Source organism: Chiloscyllium punctatum, chromosome 17 (genome assembly GCF_047496795.1).
Source record: "Chiloscyllium punctatum isolate Juve2018m chromosome 17, sChiPun1.3, whole genome shotgun sequence".
Classification (NCBI taxonomy): domain Eukaryota; kingdom Metazoa; phylum Chordata; class Chondrichthyes; order Orectolobiformes; family Hemiscylliidae; genus Chiloscyllium; species Chiloscyllium punctatum.
In genome coordinates this window covers 92376595-92393305 of record NC_092755.1, presented here as the reverse complement: position 1 = coordinate 92393305, position 16711 = coordinate 92376595, and the positions used below count along the sequence as shown (strand labels likewise).

At 39.7% G+C, this 16711-nt stretch overlaps 1 protein-coding gene across 1 annotated transcript in view; it reads left to right on the top strand.

Moving 5' to 3' along the window:
- The window catches only part of slc6a4b (solute carrier family 6 member 4b), a 50682-nt gene that overhangs the window by 20058 nt on the left and 13913 nt on the right, over positions 1 to 16711 (top strand). The window contains exons 7-11 of the mRNA XM_072587922.1: positions 1092 to 1219; positions 3600 to 3712; positions 5738 to 5869; positions 9807 to 9906; positions 13175 to 13275. Coding sequence (XP_072444023.1) covers positions 1092 to 1219; positions 3600 to 3712; positions 5738 to 5869; positions 9807 to 9906; positions 13175 to 13275 — 574 coding nt within the window. The remainder of the gene's footprint in view (positions 1 to 1091; positions 1220 to 3599; positions 3713 to 5737; positions 5870 to 9806; positions 9907 to 13174; positions 13276 to 16711) is intronic.

Here is a 16711-nt window from a genome sequence, read left to right as displayed (position 1 = left end):
AGACACCCAGTTCATCAGAATATTCTTCCGTGCACAGTATGCAAGAATATTAAATAGTTTCTTCCCATGCCCGTCTAAAGATGGTAAATTTGGTAGACCTTAGAGGAGAGATATCAGGTCTACTTTGACTTCAGTCCTCAATACCCTCCTGATCTCTCCCTCCACAGTGTTCCAGTAAACACGGAGCCTGTGGCATGTCCAGAAGCAATGGGTGAGAGTACCTACACTTATTTTACATTTGGGGCACACTGAAGATGCCCCTTTTTTGAACCTCACCAGACGGTCCAGTGCCAGATGAACCCTGTGCAGAACTTTTAACTGCATAGCGCATGTCCTATTACAGATTGAGAACTTTTGAGCATTCTCCCATATGTTCTCCCATGTTTCAGAAGAGATCTCCACTCATAGCTCTTGCTTCCAGACCTCACATAACCAGTTAGTATCATGCCAGGCCCTGCCACCCAGCGGGCGATAGAGGGCACTAACAGAAAGGGTGCTTGTGGAATGTAGCAACAACCTCTCTGTATCAGACATATAGGGCTTAGGTGAGAAGTGTAGTCTTCTTCTGGATGAAATCCCTAACCTGAAAAAACAGAAAAGATCTCTGCTGGGCAATCCGTATTTGTGGCTCAGTTGCTCAAAAGACATCATAACCTCCCCCTCAAACAAGTCTCCCAAACTAGAAACTCTTCTCATTGCCCATAGTTTGAACCCTGAGTCCATCATCCCTGGTTGGAACCCTGGCATGCCAACTATAGGTGTAAGTGGCCAAGTCTTGGATAAGTAACCCTCACTCTAACGCATCACCCTCTGTGCCTTGACTGTACTAATGACAATGGGGTTCCGGCAATGTTCCATAAGGGCTTTTAGTTTTTGATCAATCAGAATGTTCATTAATAATATATGGAATAATACACAAGTGAAAATTGCAGATGACTGATCATCTCTTCCTTCCAGTTGCTGATATCAGAGAATTGCAGGGTCACATTTGGGTAATGCTACTCTGATTTCTTGACATTTACAATCAATGGGCGAAGGCTCCTAGCTGAGAAAATAAACTTTTTTATTGCTGACTTTTATTTTCTTTGCAGAGATGCAATTGTTACCAGTTTAGTGAACTGCCTGACGAGCTTCCTGTCAGGCTTTGTAATTTTCACAGTACTGGGATACATGGCTGAGATGCGCAACGTTGATGTGGAAGAAGTGGCAAAAGACAAAGGTGTGTGTATTTAAGTATTTTTCAATAAAGACAATTTCTGTTAAATGCAGCCCAGCACAAGAAAGAGACTGAACAAAGCCATGCGTGGGTTGCAAGATTATTACTTTCCCAAAATAAACAAACTTCCATTAGTTTGTTGAGACAGACACAAATCAGGAGTGTGATGGAAATATTCTCCACTTGCCTGGCTCAATGCAGCTCCAGCAACATTTGAGAAGTTCAACACCATTTGAAACAAAACAGCCCCTCTAATTGCTACCCCATGCACCACTTTCAACATTTAATTCTTTCACTGCCAATGGACAGTGGGAGCAATGTGTACTAGCTACAAGTGGACCTCAGCAACCCACTACAACTCCCCTGACAGTTCATTCCAAACCTGCAACCTCTATCACCTAGAAGGACAACAGAAGAGGATGCATGGGAATGCCAACACCTGCAGGCTGCCCATCAAACTGCACATCATTTTGACCTGGAACGAAATCACCATTCCTTCATATTCTTAGCTCAAAACCCTGTAATTCCCTTCTTAACAGCACTATGAGTGTATCTAGTCCCCATGGGCAGCAACAGTAAACAAGGCTGTTCTCCATCACCTTCTTCAGGGAAATTAGGAATGCACAATAAGTGCTGGCAAGCCAGTGATTCCAATATTTCATGAATGAACAAACAAAATGTGCACATAAAGCAAAAATATTGCTTGATTGACTTTTTTTCCCCTTGGATCTATTTTGTCAATGGCTCAATATGATATACACAAGATAAAGGGTTTCAATTTCTGCTATTGGTATTTTAAAAGTCTGGTCAATTGAGTCTTTCATAGGGCTCCAATTAGAATCATTTTTTTAAAAAGTATGTCATGCTGCCTGGTATTGTTGAATACAGAGACCTAGGGGTTCAGGGACATAGTTCTTTGAAAGTTCCAGCTCAGGTAGACATGGTGGTTAAGAAGATGTTTAGCAAACTTGCTTTCATTGCTCAGACCAATGAGTATAGGAGATGGGACATTGTATTGAGGTTGTCACGGACATTGGTGAAGCCATTTTTGGATACTGTGTTTAGTCCTAGTCACCCTGCCTTAGGAAAGATATTATTAAATTGAAGAAGTTCAGAAAAGATTTACCAGGATGTTGCTGGTGCTGGACGGTTTAAGTTATAAGGAGAGGCTACATAGGTTGTGACAGTCTTCACTGAAGTGTAGAAGGTTGAGGCGTGACATTATGGAGGTTTATGGAACCATGTGGGGTATAGACAGGGTGAAATGTATTTTCCCAGGGTGTGGGAATTCAAAATTGGGGGCATATTTTTAAGGTGAGAGGAGAAAGATTTAAAAGGGACCTGAGGGGCAACATTTTAACATGGAGAGTGGCTCATATACGGAATGAACTGCCAGAGGAAGTGTTAGATGCAGATACAGTTACAACATTTAAAAGACATTTGGACAGGTACATGAATAGAAAAGATTTAGAGGGATATGGGCCAAATGCAGGCAAGTGAGACTAATTTAGTTGGGGAAACTTGGTCAGTATGGACAAGTTGGATTGAAGGGTTTGTTGCTGTGCTGTATGACCATGGCTCCATGAATTATTATTTTTAAGCTTTTCCATACACATCTTTGTTCTTCCAGGGATCACTGATTCTGCACAAATTGTATACTAGATGAATGGGCGTGAAAGTATTATGAGATGGCATGGTTGGTATGTTGGGCATTATGCAAGGGTGGAGAGGCATGGATCGGTATGCAGGTCCGTTAGGGGTGAATAGAGGAAATAATTTGGCAGTGAGTTGCATTTTTTGGGCATTGGGTGTAAGATGGTCTGTGACGGGTTATGAGCTAGACAACCTAATATTTAACAAAACAATTAGGTTCAAGTACTTGAGAACCAATATGAACCTTTAACCAAACCACATCAGCACTCAATAGCCTCAGTATCCAACTCCAGTCTGTTTCCAGTGTGGTGGGCCCAGCCTCAGCATGTACAAACCTCCTGCCTCCTGCTGACCCTGAACTAACCGAAACGTGTCATGCAAATCATGTCTTTTTCCCTAAGGTGTGGCTGCACTCAGCCTTGAAATTATAGGACTGTCATCTTTAACACAAATTTTTTGTCCTTAATGTCTGTCCACCATCAACACAACTGCCCTGATGATTGTTTACAGGTTTGAATATCTTTTGCCTTCTTCCCAGTTAAACTACTTGGTCCCCCTTTAACTATTAACAGCCAAGATTGATGTCAGGCAGAATTCAAATCAAAGCACATTACATTCCTTATTCTTCCATTTTATCCTAACTTAAAGGGACAGTGCCAAAACATTGCAAACTTATAATTATGGATTTGTATCTCTTTTTAAAGACTATCTCCTCTTTTTGGGTTTGCAGGTTCCGGCCTCCTGTTCATAACGTATCCAGAGGCCATCGCTAACATGGATGGCTCCCCCTTCTGGGCAATCCTTTTTTTTCTCATGGTGATAACTCTAGGCCTGGATAGTACAGTGAGTATAAATCTTTGATTAAATCAATTTAAAAGAACTACAGCTTGAGGGTCTCAATTGGAAGAAATTAGATTCCAGTTGAAGAATTAGTATCTCAGATGGAGTACGTTGTGGAATCCGTGTTAACTACAATAAAGGTTAATCATAAGAAATATCTTTGTTACCAAATGTAGTCTTGTCACTTGTTGTGGTGGTTGATTCTAACAGATCAAGTAAATTGGTTGCTTTCAAGATCATTTGCTAGAAAATACATAAAATCCGCACAGGAGCCATTTTTAATGAATGTTTATGGTGATAATAATTAACACATCTTCAATGGCACCATAAAGATTCTAAAATTTATTAGTATCTAATACCTACAGCATTGACTGTGGCATTCTCCCAATGCCTTGTGTAGAACTCAGACTTGGCTATTGTGTTTTCTATAATTTAATAGTCTGTTGACTCACCAGGCATGGAAGAATGACCATCTGGGCACAGGGCCTTGAGTGTAGCCAATGTCCAGGAAACAGCAAGCAATCATTGTCGAATAATTGAAGGTGAGGGGAGAAGAAGATCTAGCTACTCCATCTTGTACAAACAATTCAATCTCCTTGTGACTTATATAAAATCTTCATTTCAGGTAACACTGACAGGACAATATTAAGAATAATTACACAGTGATGAACTGGAGCCCTTTGTAGGTCAGACGAAATAAGGATGGCATGTCCTTTCCTTGAAAAGGGTGTGGGAACAGTTGGGACTTTACAAATGTCCAGCAAGAGTCATAGTCATTTTTCTGATACCAATTAATTTCACCATTTCTATGTTGCCAAACTTACAACAATAAAGCAACTGTATCTGACCCATAAATATTCAGTTATTTGTGAGATGGCAATTAAAGATAGTATTACTTAGAGCATACATGATACACCACAGTGTATGCACTTTTCAAGTAGGAGACTGCTTTGTGTTCATTTTTTGAGGATCACATATTGGTCTCCGCAAGCCATGCCCAAGTGATTCCTGGCCACAGGAGACCATTCGATAGATGTTCTCTTCATGAAGATCCCGACCTGAAGCAGAGACTCACTCAGTAAGGCAGGACCTGTAAAAAAGAAGCAGATCATCCATCAAGCTTATCCAATTTCTGGCCTGAAGCAATTTCTGCAAACATAAGCATCCCCATCAAGCCCTGCCCTCATCATTTCCTTCATAAGTGGACAATCTCATATGAGATACAACAAAGAAAAGGTCAGTTCAGGGAACAAAAACTTGAGAAACCTTCCAAGCCCCTAAGGCAACCAAGCAAATTCCAGAACACAATAACTCGCTGGTATTTATTCAACTCCTTTTTTGAATGCCTACCAAGATCTCATTCCAGAGATCAATAATTCTTTATAAACAGGACTTTTCAGTATCTAATTTAGATCTGAGCTTTAACAAATTGTACCATGATCTGTTTCTCCCTGAGCTACCTGTTTCAAAAGCCTAATTACTTAAATAATATTTAATCTTTGTATTATTTTTGAAATACTCAATGAGGTGGCAAACTATAAGATTGTCTAAAGAATGCAGCATGTGTGATGAGCCACTTCAGTTACATTATGTCCTGAATTTGAATATTGAGCTTCACATACAACATCTGAGCAGTGGTGATAGATTGGGAACTGAATTTTGGGGTAATCATCACATTGAACAGTAGCAGGTCTCAAACCTAATGACCAATCCAATCAAAGCAGTACTCGTTCTGGGCACTCTAAACGTTAGTATCACCACTTTATATTTTTCAAATACATGAAAGCGTTTAGATTCAGGGAGAAAGCAAGGAGACCTTCCAATTTTGTTAATTCTATTGCTTGTCAATTTTCATGTTTCTGTCCTTTTGAAAGTAATATTCCTGTAAACTAGGGGAGTCTTCCAGATACCGAAGTGTTGCTGAGTATATTGCTTTGTTTTTGTGTTCCTCTTCGTGTGGAGAGGGGTCAATGTATTTTTTGGGGGCAAAGCAGACACAGTGATTCATTGTTATTTTCTCGTCAACAGTATGGAGGTCTGGAGTCTATCATTACAGCTGTGATAGATGAATATCCTCATCTGTTTGCTAAAAGAAGGGAACTATTTGTGTTGGGATTGGTTGTTGTGTGTTTTATGGGCTCACTCAGCACTCTTACAAATGTAAGTACAGTTATCAATGGAAATATCTTACGTTGTTTGCTTTTTGATTGTCTAAAAATACAAGTTTTAAAAAATCAACCGATGTTAGTCATTGAATTTTTAAAAAATTACCTGATGGATGAAAAGAGAGAATGCATTTGTGAACTCAGGGGGTCGCTTTAGCTCAGCTGGCTGGACAGTTGGTTTGCGAAGCAGAGTCATGCTACTAGTGTGGTTTTATTCCCAATGCCAGCTAAGGCCACCATGAAGAACTCTCCTTCTCAACCTCTCCCCTCATCTGAGGTGAAATGGACCTCAGGTTAACTCACCACCGGTCATCTCTCTCTAATGAGAGAGCATCCCTGTGGTTTGGTATGATTATGGTGACTGGACTCTCAGCGATGGAAGGAAAGTGTGGGGGTGTGGGCAGTGACAAAACAACAAAATTGAAAAGGCAGTTATAATGTCATGCCACATTCTTGTGATATCCCAAAGCCCCTGCTATCCCTTTTCAAGTGTAGCTGCTCTTCTCTATGGAAATAAGGTGTGGCCATCAGGGTTTCATAAACAACATTATGATAAATAGCAGTTAACTTGTTCACCTCATGCTGTGTATGTCCATCTGCCAGCAGGGGAGCCTGGAAAACTCCCTCAGATAGCCTTCCCACTCTGCTACCCAGCTTCTCCACAATTTTATATTGTTTCAGGCAAAACCTAGGGCAGCCAGCCAGCCCGGCTTCATCCCAGTTGAGGCTATTAAGTAGCTGATTACAGACTAGACTATTTCCTGCCTGGTTTTAATCTTTAGTTTGCTGAGAGAAGTTCTGAGAATGACTCTGTTCAGAACTCGGGTTGAAGGTGGAAGGAGGGTGTAGAGATACCTCCATCACCGTCTCCTTTCAATATTGGACCCCTTTGTCTCAATCCGAGAAAGTCTGAGCCCAATGGGTGTTCCTTCCCCTCAACCCCAGTCTCTATGCCAGCAGCCTCAAAAACTGTGTTAAACTCCCCCCATCTCCCAATGCCCCATTCATTGCTCACCTCACCACCACCCCCCCACCTCACCGCACCCTCCTACTGAGTACATCCCCTGGCCTTGGTGTCCAAGATTGCTTGTAGTCGCAGTTCTGGACACTGCAACTTCTTGCGTTGCTGGGACTACAGCTCCTTGGTAAGCCATAAATCACTATAAAGATGCATGAACGGAAAATGAACCAGGTTTTCCCACTTCTCATCAATATGTCTCCAACTGTCAAGCCTGCGTGTATGTATACTGAATGAGGACAGGCAATGGTTCCCTTTTCTACTGTCAAATATCAAGATTCTCACATGAAGAATGATTATTTAGAAGAGGGCAGTGGTGAAAATTATGCATGTGATTTTAGTCATGAAGATTAGGTAATTAATTTTACTTCTCTTCTGCCTTTTAGTTTGAGAGAGAAGGGGCAGGTGATCAGTTCCTCATCACCTAACTATGTGTAGTTTAATGGCTGCATAAAAAGTACCAAATATGAACATTCCTCAATGATTCTGTCTCGGATAATTTTTCTCACGACTCTCTGTTTAGTTTCATTCCACGGTAGTGTGAACAAAACTATGAATTCTCTTTGCCAGGAACTTCAGAAGTAATTACGGAATTATGTGGGAGATTGTAAATTAAGTAAGCAGCTGGGAAGAAGCTAGATAATTGCTTGATGGATACACATTTGTAAATTACAATGTTGCACCTAGCGAAGGCTAGCAGTAATAGGTTAGTCTGGTAGAATGAACTAAGATGCAAAATACAGAAATTGAACTCAGATATCCTGAATATAAATCTCTTCCAGCTATTACGATGGATTAATTAAATGGTTCAATGTTATTTAACATTATGGTATCTTAAGTCATGTTGGCCTTTATTGTAAGGGGATTGTAAGAATGAGGAAGTCTTTTGAGCTTTTATGAGACCACTCCTGGTTAACTGCTCATTAATGGAAAATATACACCCATTGCAGGTGGTACCATGAAGGTTTACTGGATTAATTCCTGGGATCAGATAGCTGCCCAATGGTGACAGGCTGAGTGAATTTTTCTTTGGAGGTTAGAGGAATGAAGCCTGATCTAATTGAAAGATACAAGATTCTGAAGGTGCTTGACAGGGTATGCATGGAGAGGTTGTTTCTCAAGGCTGGGAAATCCAGTTTGAAGAGGCACCAATTCAGGATAAGGGGTTAAGCAATTAAGACTCACATGTGGAGAAAACTCTTCACAGATGATTGTGAATCTTTGGAAGTGATACCTCAGAAGGTTGTGAATACTTCTTTGTTGTTATATTTATGGCTGAGATAGACAGGCTTTTGATGTCTGGAGGGATTAAGGGATATGAGTGGGAAAGTGGAGTTGAGGCCAGCCATGATTATATTGAATGGTGAAATAGAAACTGCTGCAAAAGCTCAGCAGGCCTGGCAACATCTGTGGAGAGAAACCAGAGTCAACATCTCAGGTCAACCTAAGACATTAACTCTGGTTTCTCTTCATAGATGCCGCTAGGTTTGCTGAGCATTCCCAGAAATTTCTACTTTTGTTTCTGATTTACAGCATTCGCAGTTCTTTTAGTTTTTAAGGACAGTGTGGTGTACATTCCTACTTTTATTTATTATGTTCTTAATAAGCCTTTTGTCTTCATTCTTCTAAGCTCAGATACAGCACACTCAATTTCTGTTCCTCTTTATTGCATCTCCGTGGATATGCAGCTGAGATTTTTTGCAATCCTATAAGTTATTTCATACTCTGACTCATCTCCAAAACCTTAAATCTGTGAAATTAGACAAATCTTTGAGGGAACTGGATAAATATTTGAAGGAAAAGAATCAGTGCTATAGGAAAAGCTGGTAAAGACTGACATGAACTCAATGTGCCGAATGACTCTTTCTTTGCAATGTTATTCTATAATTATTCTATGCGAAATTTGCACTGTGCACTCTGTTCAATGTTCACTGGGGATCTAGACAAAAGGAAGCCTTTTGATAAGTTTCTGCATTTTTCTTGAAACCTGAAGGAGCTCCTGCAGCCACCTCAAAACCTGGCTCCACTACCCCAGGCTCACTGTTTTATTGGTCTTCTCTGTACTATGGAGGCCCGGTCCTGACAATGGATCAGCTCCAGCCAGGACTGATGGGCATCTTGTGGTCACCTTGTACCATTTACCCTGTGATGTTAACACACTGTCAGGTCAGGTACAACACTAAATACATGCATAGTAAAGTTACTATACCTTCCATGATAAAGTGCATAAATCCCTACCATCCCCATAAAATGTGACATTTAACAAGGCCAGTTGTTTTAATAGGCTTTTTGAGAGCAGAATTATGCACAATTATAATTATGCCAATTATGAACTGAGTTGGTATAGATTGAAACTTTTCTACACAAATCATTTAAAACCAGTGGAAAACTCATGCCAAAGTTGCCATAAGACAATAAGATGTAGGAGCAGAAGTAGCGATTTCGCCCATAGAGTCTGCTCCAGCATTCAATGAGATCATAGCTGACCTGGTAATGTTCCTACCTTTTTCTCATAGCCCTCAATACCTTTAAAGATTAGAAATCTCTCTATCTCAGCCTTGATTCTACTTAATGACCTGGCCTCAACTGTTCACTTGTGGTAAAAAATTCCACAAATTCATTCCGCTCTGAGAGAAGAAAAATCATACCCCATCTCTGTCTTAAATAGGCAGCTCCTTACTCTGAGATTATGCACTCTTGTCCTAGACTCTCACACAAAGAGAAACAACATCTCTGAGTTTACTCTGTCAAGCCCCTTAAGAATCATATATTTCAATAAGGTCTCTCTCATTCCTTGAAACTCCATGGCTGAGGTTTTGTCTCAGATTTAAAGCTCCAGTGTATTAATGAAATGTATTTTAAATTTTTGTAATGTTAACTCCAGCCTGATTTGAAACACAATTGAATTTTTCAGGGAGGGGCATATGTTGTCAAACTGATGGAAGACTTTGGATCAGGTTCCTGTCTTATCGCTGTGGTATTATTAGAATCCATTGCAGTGTCTTGGTTTTATGGTAAGAGATCCACCATCAGATCAATTCCTCTGTTTGGATAATTAAAAATGGGAAATCTAGCAAAAGAATAGTCATTACAAATTGGTTTCCAGGCGTCATCAGAATATTTGGGGTGTGCAATGGGAAAATTAAATTACAGCACTTTCGTAAGTCTTGGAACAGGGAGGACAACAGTAGGGAGAGCTTTAATGTGGAGTAGGAAAGAATATTCTGGTCCACAATTAAAATGTTAGAAACATATTTACCTTCATTGGCAGCAGCTATATGGGTGCCCAGAAAACCTGAGCAAAGCAAGTCCCATTGAAGACAGTGTGTTTGGCACATGGATGCTTCAACAAATGTTAACACCTCTAACTGACATGGGCAAGTGATTTAACACCCATTATAGTGGCCACCGTTATGACCAAAGAATGGAGCTGCTATATTTTTCATTGAGCCAACACCTGCACAGATAAGGTACATGACATTCAATTACTAAACTGGTTTCTGCTGAGCCTGTTGCACATCCAGACAATGGCTGCAACCCAATGTTTAAAGACCTCTGAACATAAAAGAAAAACAAAGACAGTGTAACCTGAAAAGCAAGAGGGAACACATAACTATTTAAAGAGAAAGACAAACATTCACATTACAAGCAGGAATAAGCCACTCAGCCTCTCGAGCCTGCTCTGCCACTCAACAGCATAGTGGTCAATTTGATTACTTCATATTCCCAGCTACCCAAAAGAACCTTTCACCCCCTTGCTTATCAGGAATCGATCTACTTCTGCCTTCAAACCATTCATGAGACTTTGCTTTCACAACATTTTCAGGAAGAGAATTCCAAAGGTTCACAATCCTTTGTGAGAAGAAATTTCTCTCTATCTCTATCTTAAATGGATGACCCCTTGCTTTAAATTGTAAGCCCTTGTTCTAGATATGTGACAAGAGCAAACATCCTTTCTACATCTGGCCTGTCAAAACCTCTCAGGATCTTATATGTTTCAACCTTTTGCTCTTCTAGACTCCAGAGGATAAAAGCCTAGCCTCTTCAGACTTGCCTCATAAGACAACCTGCCCTTTCTAGCTATTAATCTACAATACCTTCAGCTTCCAACATATTCCTTTCTTAAATAGGGAAACCATAATGTACGCAATACTCCAGATGTGGTCTCATGAATGGCCAGTGTAACTGAAGCATAATCTCCATATTTATGTATTCAATCCTCCTTCAGTAAATGATAGCATTATATTAGCTTTCCTAATGACTTGTTGCACCTGCTTACTAACCTCAGTAATTTATACAATAGGATACCTAGATCCTTCTTCATTTGAGAGCTTTAAAATCTCTCACCATTTGAATGAAATGCTTTATTATTCTTTCTGCTAATATGGGAAATTTCACACATTATACTTTTTGCTCACCCACTTACACTCTAAAGTTGAGGAACTTAATTACAAAACTGGACGTGTTTGGTAACATGAAGCATCAAATTAAATGTAAATGGTTTATTTTCACAAGATCTTGAACATAAGAACTAGGAGCAGGATTAGGCCTTCTGGCCCTTGGAGCCCAATCCAACATTCAATATAATCATGGCTGATCTTTTCACGGCCTTAGCTCTATTTATTGGTCCACTCTCCATAACCCTTAATTCCTTTACTTTTCAAAATAGTATCTCTCTTAGCTTTAAAAACATTTACTGAGGAAGCCTCAACTACTTCCCTGGGCAGGGAATTCCATGGATTCACATTCCTTTGGGTGAAGAAGTTCCTACTCAATTCAGTCTTAAATCTGCTCCTCCTAATTTGGAGACTTTGCCCTCTTGTTCTAGTTTCACCCACCAGTGGAAACATTCTCTCTACCTCTATCTTATCTAGTCCCCTCATAATTTAATATGTTTCTATATGAGCCCTCCTCATTCTTCTAAATTCCAATGAATATAATCCCAGTCTATTCAATCTCTCCTCATAAGCCAACCCCCTCAACTCTGGAAACAACCTAGTGAACCTCCTCTGCACCCCTTCCAGAGCCAGTACATCCTTTCTCAAGTAAGGAGACTAACACTGCACACAGTACTCCAGGTGTGGCCTCACCAGCAACCTGTACAGCTACAACATAACCTCCTTGCTTTTAAATTCAATCCCTTTAGCAATTAAGGACATCAGCTTAGTTTCAATGTAATCATTTTGACCAACAATTTCTCAAAAAAATGCAAATATGTATGAATAATTGAAGTCCAGATCTGCTGATATATGAATTGATCACACTTTGTGCTGAGTTAGTTGGTTTTAGATTGGATGACAATAAGGATGTTCAGAAGTCCTCAATTTTTTTAGATTAGATTAGATTAGATTACATACAGTGTGGAAACAGGCCCTTCGGCCCAACAAGCCCATACCGACCCGCCGAAGCGCAACCCACCCAGACCCATTCCCCTACATTCATCCCTTCACCTAACACTACGGGCAATTTAGCATGGTCAATTCACCTAACCTGCACATTTTTGGACTGTGGGAGGAAACCGGAGCACCCGGAGGAAACCCACGCAGACACAGGGAGAACATGCAAACTCCACACAGTCAGTCGCCTGAGGTGGGAATTGAACCCAGGTTTCTGGTGCTGTGAGGCAGCAGTGCTTACCACTGTGCCACTGTGCTGCCACTCAATGTAGGCTACAGAATGGAAAATTCAGCTGGAGTTACCACTGCTAATCACTGTCTAGAAATCACTTGCTGGAAATGTAGAGGGGTGCATTTGCTAAAATGGGATAGCATTTAACCATAATGCCTGTCACAGTTGAGTAGCCTTTCGACATTCTTTACTTGGTTCATATAAGAAGAAATAGCCACTCCAGTAAGGTACCTGAGGATACTGGTGTTTGAATTCCTTCTAGTCTCAGTGCTGTGGAAGATTTGGAATTCCATTTACAGGGTTATTGGATTCTAAATTCTAGTGGGACAGAAATCCGGGTGTAGGTAAGTAAGTGTTCATTTTATGTCAAATAGCTTTTATGTCAAATGATTTGGCATGCTTTCATATATAATACATAGCATTTACATTGGAGGATGAACCCAAACATCTACTGAGATACATGCATACAACAAATTTATAGCATTAAAGCATATATAGGGCATAATATTTATAGCATTGAAGTATATAAAGCGCATTACCGTTGCTTAAATATACACCAACAAATAGTATTGAACAGAGTGTTTCAAGATTATACTGTCAGCATTTTGACCAGCTCTGAAATTGTCCCATTTTCTGTCCTTGATTTATGTGCAGGTGTCCAACGATTCTGCAGTGATATCCAGACAATGTTGGGTCTCTCACCAGGACTGTTTTGGAGGGTTTGTTGGGTGGGGATCAGTCCTGCCTTCCTAGCTGTGAGTAACAAGCCTTAAGCAATTTATTGGTTTGTATGTCACAAGGAGGTATCCACACTGACCTGACCATTCCTCCTGTAGTATTTCTTATATTGTATTAATCAATCCAGGTCAGACCGCATCCACATTATTAATAGTTTCACAAAATTGATGCAAAGGATAGATCCTGAATTTATGGACTGTTGAAAGTGATCCAAAGGTATTAGACATATGTGGGATTGAATGGGGGAAACTAGAATTTGCAGCAGGCCTTGGTTCTACCCTTACCTCAAAATAAAAGACTCTCCTGGAGATGTGTGCATTTCTTGAATTTCCTTGTGTACTGTTTTCAGGAGTGAGAGTTCCAACTTCTTTAGTATCAACACAGAATGAACCTGTACCTTATGGTTACATATGTACATATTCCTGGTAGACCTGGATTCCACAATTAATTGGTTTATGGATTGGAAAATGATTACAATGTGCAAAGTGCCACACAGAAAGCTCTGGTCCCAATGAAGCAGAATCCTAGGGCCATTTTAAATGGCACAGGTCCTTACATTATATGTAAAAACACTTTTCTGGAAATAGTACCAGAGTCAAGGCTGTGTTTCTGAGTGCACCTCACCCCAACATCCCTGTCATAGTCAAAAGTTTCGATTTGCATCTGCACAGTTGGATTATAGCAGTCTCCCTGATCAAAGCGAGCTGCCGAATGACCATTTATGTCTCCAATCATCTTGGATGTCAGAGTTATAACAGCTAAACTATAATTCCAAACTTATTTGCAGATAAATTATTACAGAGGTACCTCGATTATCCGAAGGAACCGGGTGGGCAGTATTTCATTTGGTTAATTGAATTCCAGATAATCAAATAGCTGAGTCTAGATTAGAGTGGTGCTGGAAAAGCACAGCAGGTCAGGCAGCATCCGAGGAGCAGGAAAATCGACATTTCGGGCAAAAGCCCTTCATCAAGGGCTTTTGCCAGAAAAGTCGATTTTCCTGCTCCTTGGATGCTGCCTGACCTGCTGTGCTTTTCCAGCACCCTCTAATCTAGACTCTGGTTTCCAGCATCTGCAGTCATTGTTTTTACCTATCAAATAGCTGAGCATTGGGACCTTGCGATCTTGCCAAAAAATGTCAATCTGCCAATATTCAGATAATCAAATGCCAGATAATTGAGGTTCCTCTGTGTACTGAAGTGAAGATTCATAGAAAACATACAAAACTCATTACTTTTTCAAGAATATTATGGTTATGGTAGTGTAGTGGTTACGTTATTAAGAAGTCAAGACAAACATTACAGAGAACATAATTCAACATCTACCCTGGTATTTTTAAAACCAAAACCACATTTTCTAAAACCTGTTATCAGTAAAGGTCACCCTGACATTGTAGATTGTTTAACCGCTTCATAAATGGGCAAGCTTTCTTACTTGGCTTGGCCTCTATGTGATTCGCATCCCAATCTAGCATGGCTGATTATTAACTACCCATTCAATTGCCAAGCATCAGCGAAGTTTCATCAAATTGTTCAAGAAGAAATCTCATTACTTCCTTTACAGGGCAAGTCGCAATAATAAATAATGCTGTTTTTGCCAATGATGCCTGTTGTGTTAAATCTCTCAGTCAGTATGTCAGTGTACCTTTAAGAGACTTGTTTATTATATCATCAATGTATCATAGCATGTGACCTAATGGTCTAAAGGTCTCATTTTCCATCTTACCCAGGGTTCACTTGAAATATGATTCTGGACTGAAAACATGCTTCTCTATTGCAAACTAATGGCTTAATAATATTGCAGATAATTATGTGCGCGAGGAATGTAAAGTTTGTACATAATAGTTATTTCCAATAAATATCTGTTGGATACTTCAATACAATGATTTCCACACACATTTACTTATGTTACAGGAATTAACATAAGCATTTCTGCATCAATTAAAACACTGTTCAAGGCAAACACACATGCTAAGAATAAATATTCTAAAAATTGGAATAAATCTGCCTGTAAAGCACGTACCTCAGTACATGTGACAGTAATAAATCAAATCAAATCTGCAAGAGGTTAATGCATTCATTTCATAAAGCTTCTGCTTTAATTTCTGGGCACATGATAATTCCTTTGATCAACTGGCACTGAACCTTCTCATTCATTGGTGAATGGGCTGTGGTTGAAGTGCATCTTTCAAAGTAAGAGGTAGAATATGAGTTACAAGTATTGAGGGGGCCTGAATTGTCTCTTCCAGAATTGCTGACTAATAGACTCTTTGCACATAGCCTTTTTACCTTTGAATACGAAATGTCAATCAATAACAATTAATGCAACACTGGCAGAAATGCTAATGAGAAATGAAACACATCACCTGGGTCTTGAGCATGGTTCATTTCTGGTCAATGTTCTCTTTCTCTTTCTTGTAGCCTTAGCAAAAGGTGTTGATTTTGAATCCACTAAAACAGTAGCGTGGATTTTATATCCTTGTTGTTAAAACTATGTAAAATTAAATAGAAACTCATATTTGTCAGATTACATTGTAGCCAATTTTTACCCTGAAGTAACTGAATCGCTAGCTCATTTTGTGTGAGTGTCAAATATCGGTCCTAAATGTATCTTATGCCTTTGACTTACAATGTTAAATTTGAAGCTGTGTTCAGAATTTTGTTTTTCTCCACCAACTTATACATTTTGATGAGATTCCACATCAGTTTCTTCCTTTCACAGATGAAAATCCTACATTTTCTCCTGCATAATTCAGTCCTTTGGCATGAGGGATTAGTGGTGTACCTTCTCCTGCATTACAGTAATGGTTTGAATAGCTGTCTTGTGTCTCAATGCCCAGACAATGGTAAAGCTTTCTCCAATTTTCATTTTGAAAAATAATGGGCGGTACAGTCCACATGTTGTGTGAGTAATGGAGAGAAAGGTGGGAAAATATGGTAAGAAAGGAAAAATCAGATTCTTGCACTGAGAAAAAGTATCCATGTTTTCACCTGAAGGTAAATAGCAATTTCAGAATCCCACCATTGAATGATGACTACCTTATTTCTACACATTTGCAACTCATTAAAATCCCAATTTGCCTTATGGCTACTTTCAAGAAACTTCACCAAGAAACCAAATGGCACAAATCCCCAAGGTAAATCAGAGAGAATACCTAGTGGCTGCCACATACTGAATTCCTTTCTTGGCCATTATGCATCTTCACAACAACAGCCCTGCACGCGCCATGGCCATCTTCCTCCTTGACCCTCCAATCATGCTGTTCTCAGTGGGTCAGTTATCTTGTGATGAATGTAAGAGTGTAATTGTTGCAATTCTTGGAATATGCATCTGATTATTTGTGAGAAAAAGAAATACATTAAAAAAGGACAAAACAGGAAAACACTAAGCATCCATCCTCATGTAAGCAAAAAAAGGCATTCTTTATTAGACTAAGGCTTAAGATTTCCATTT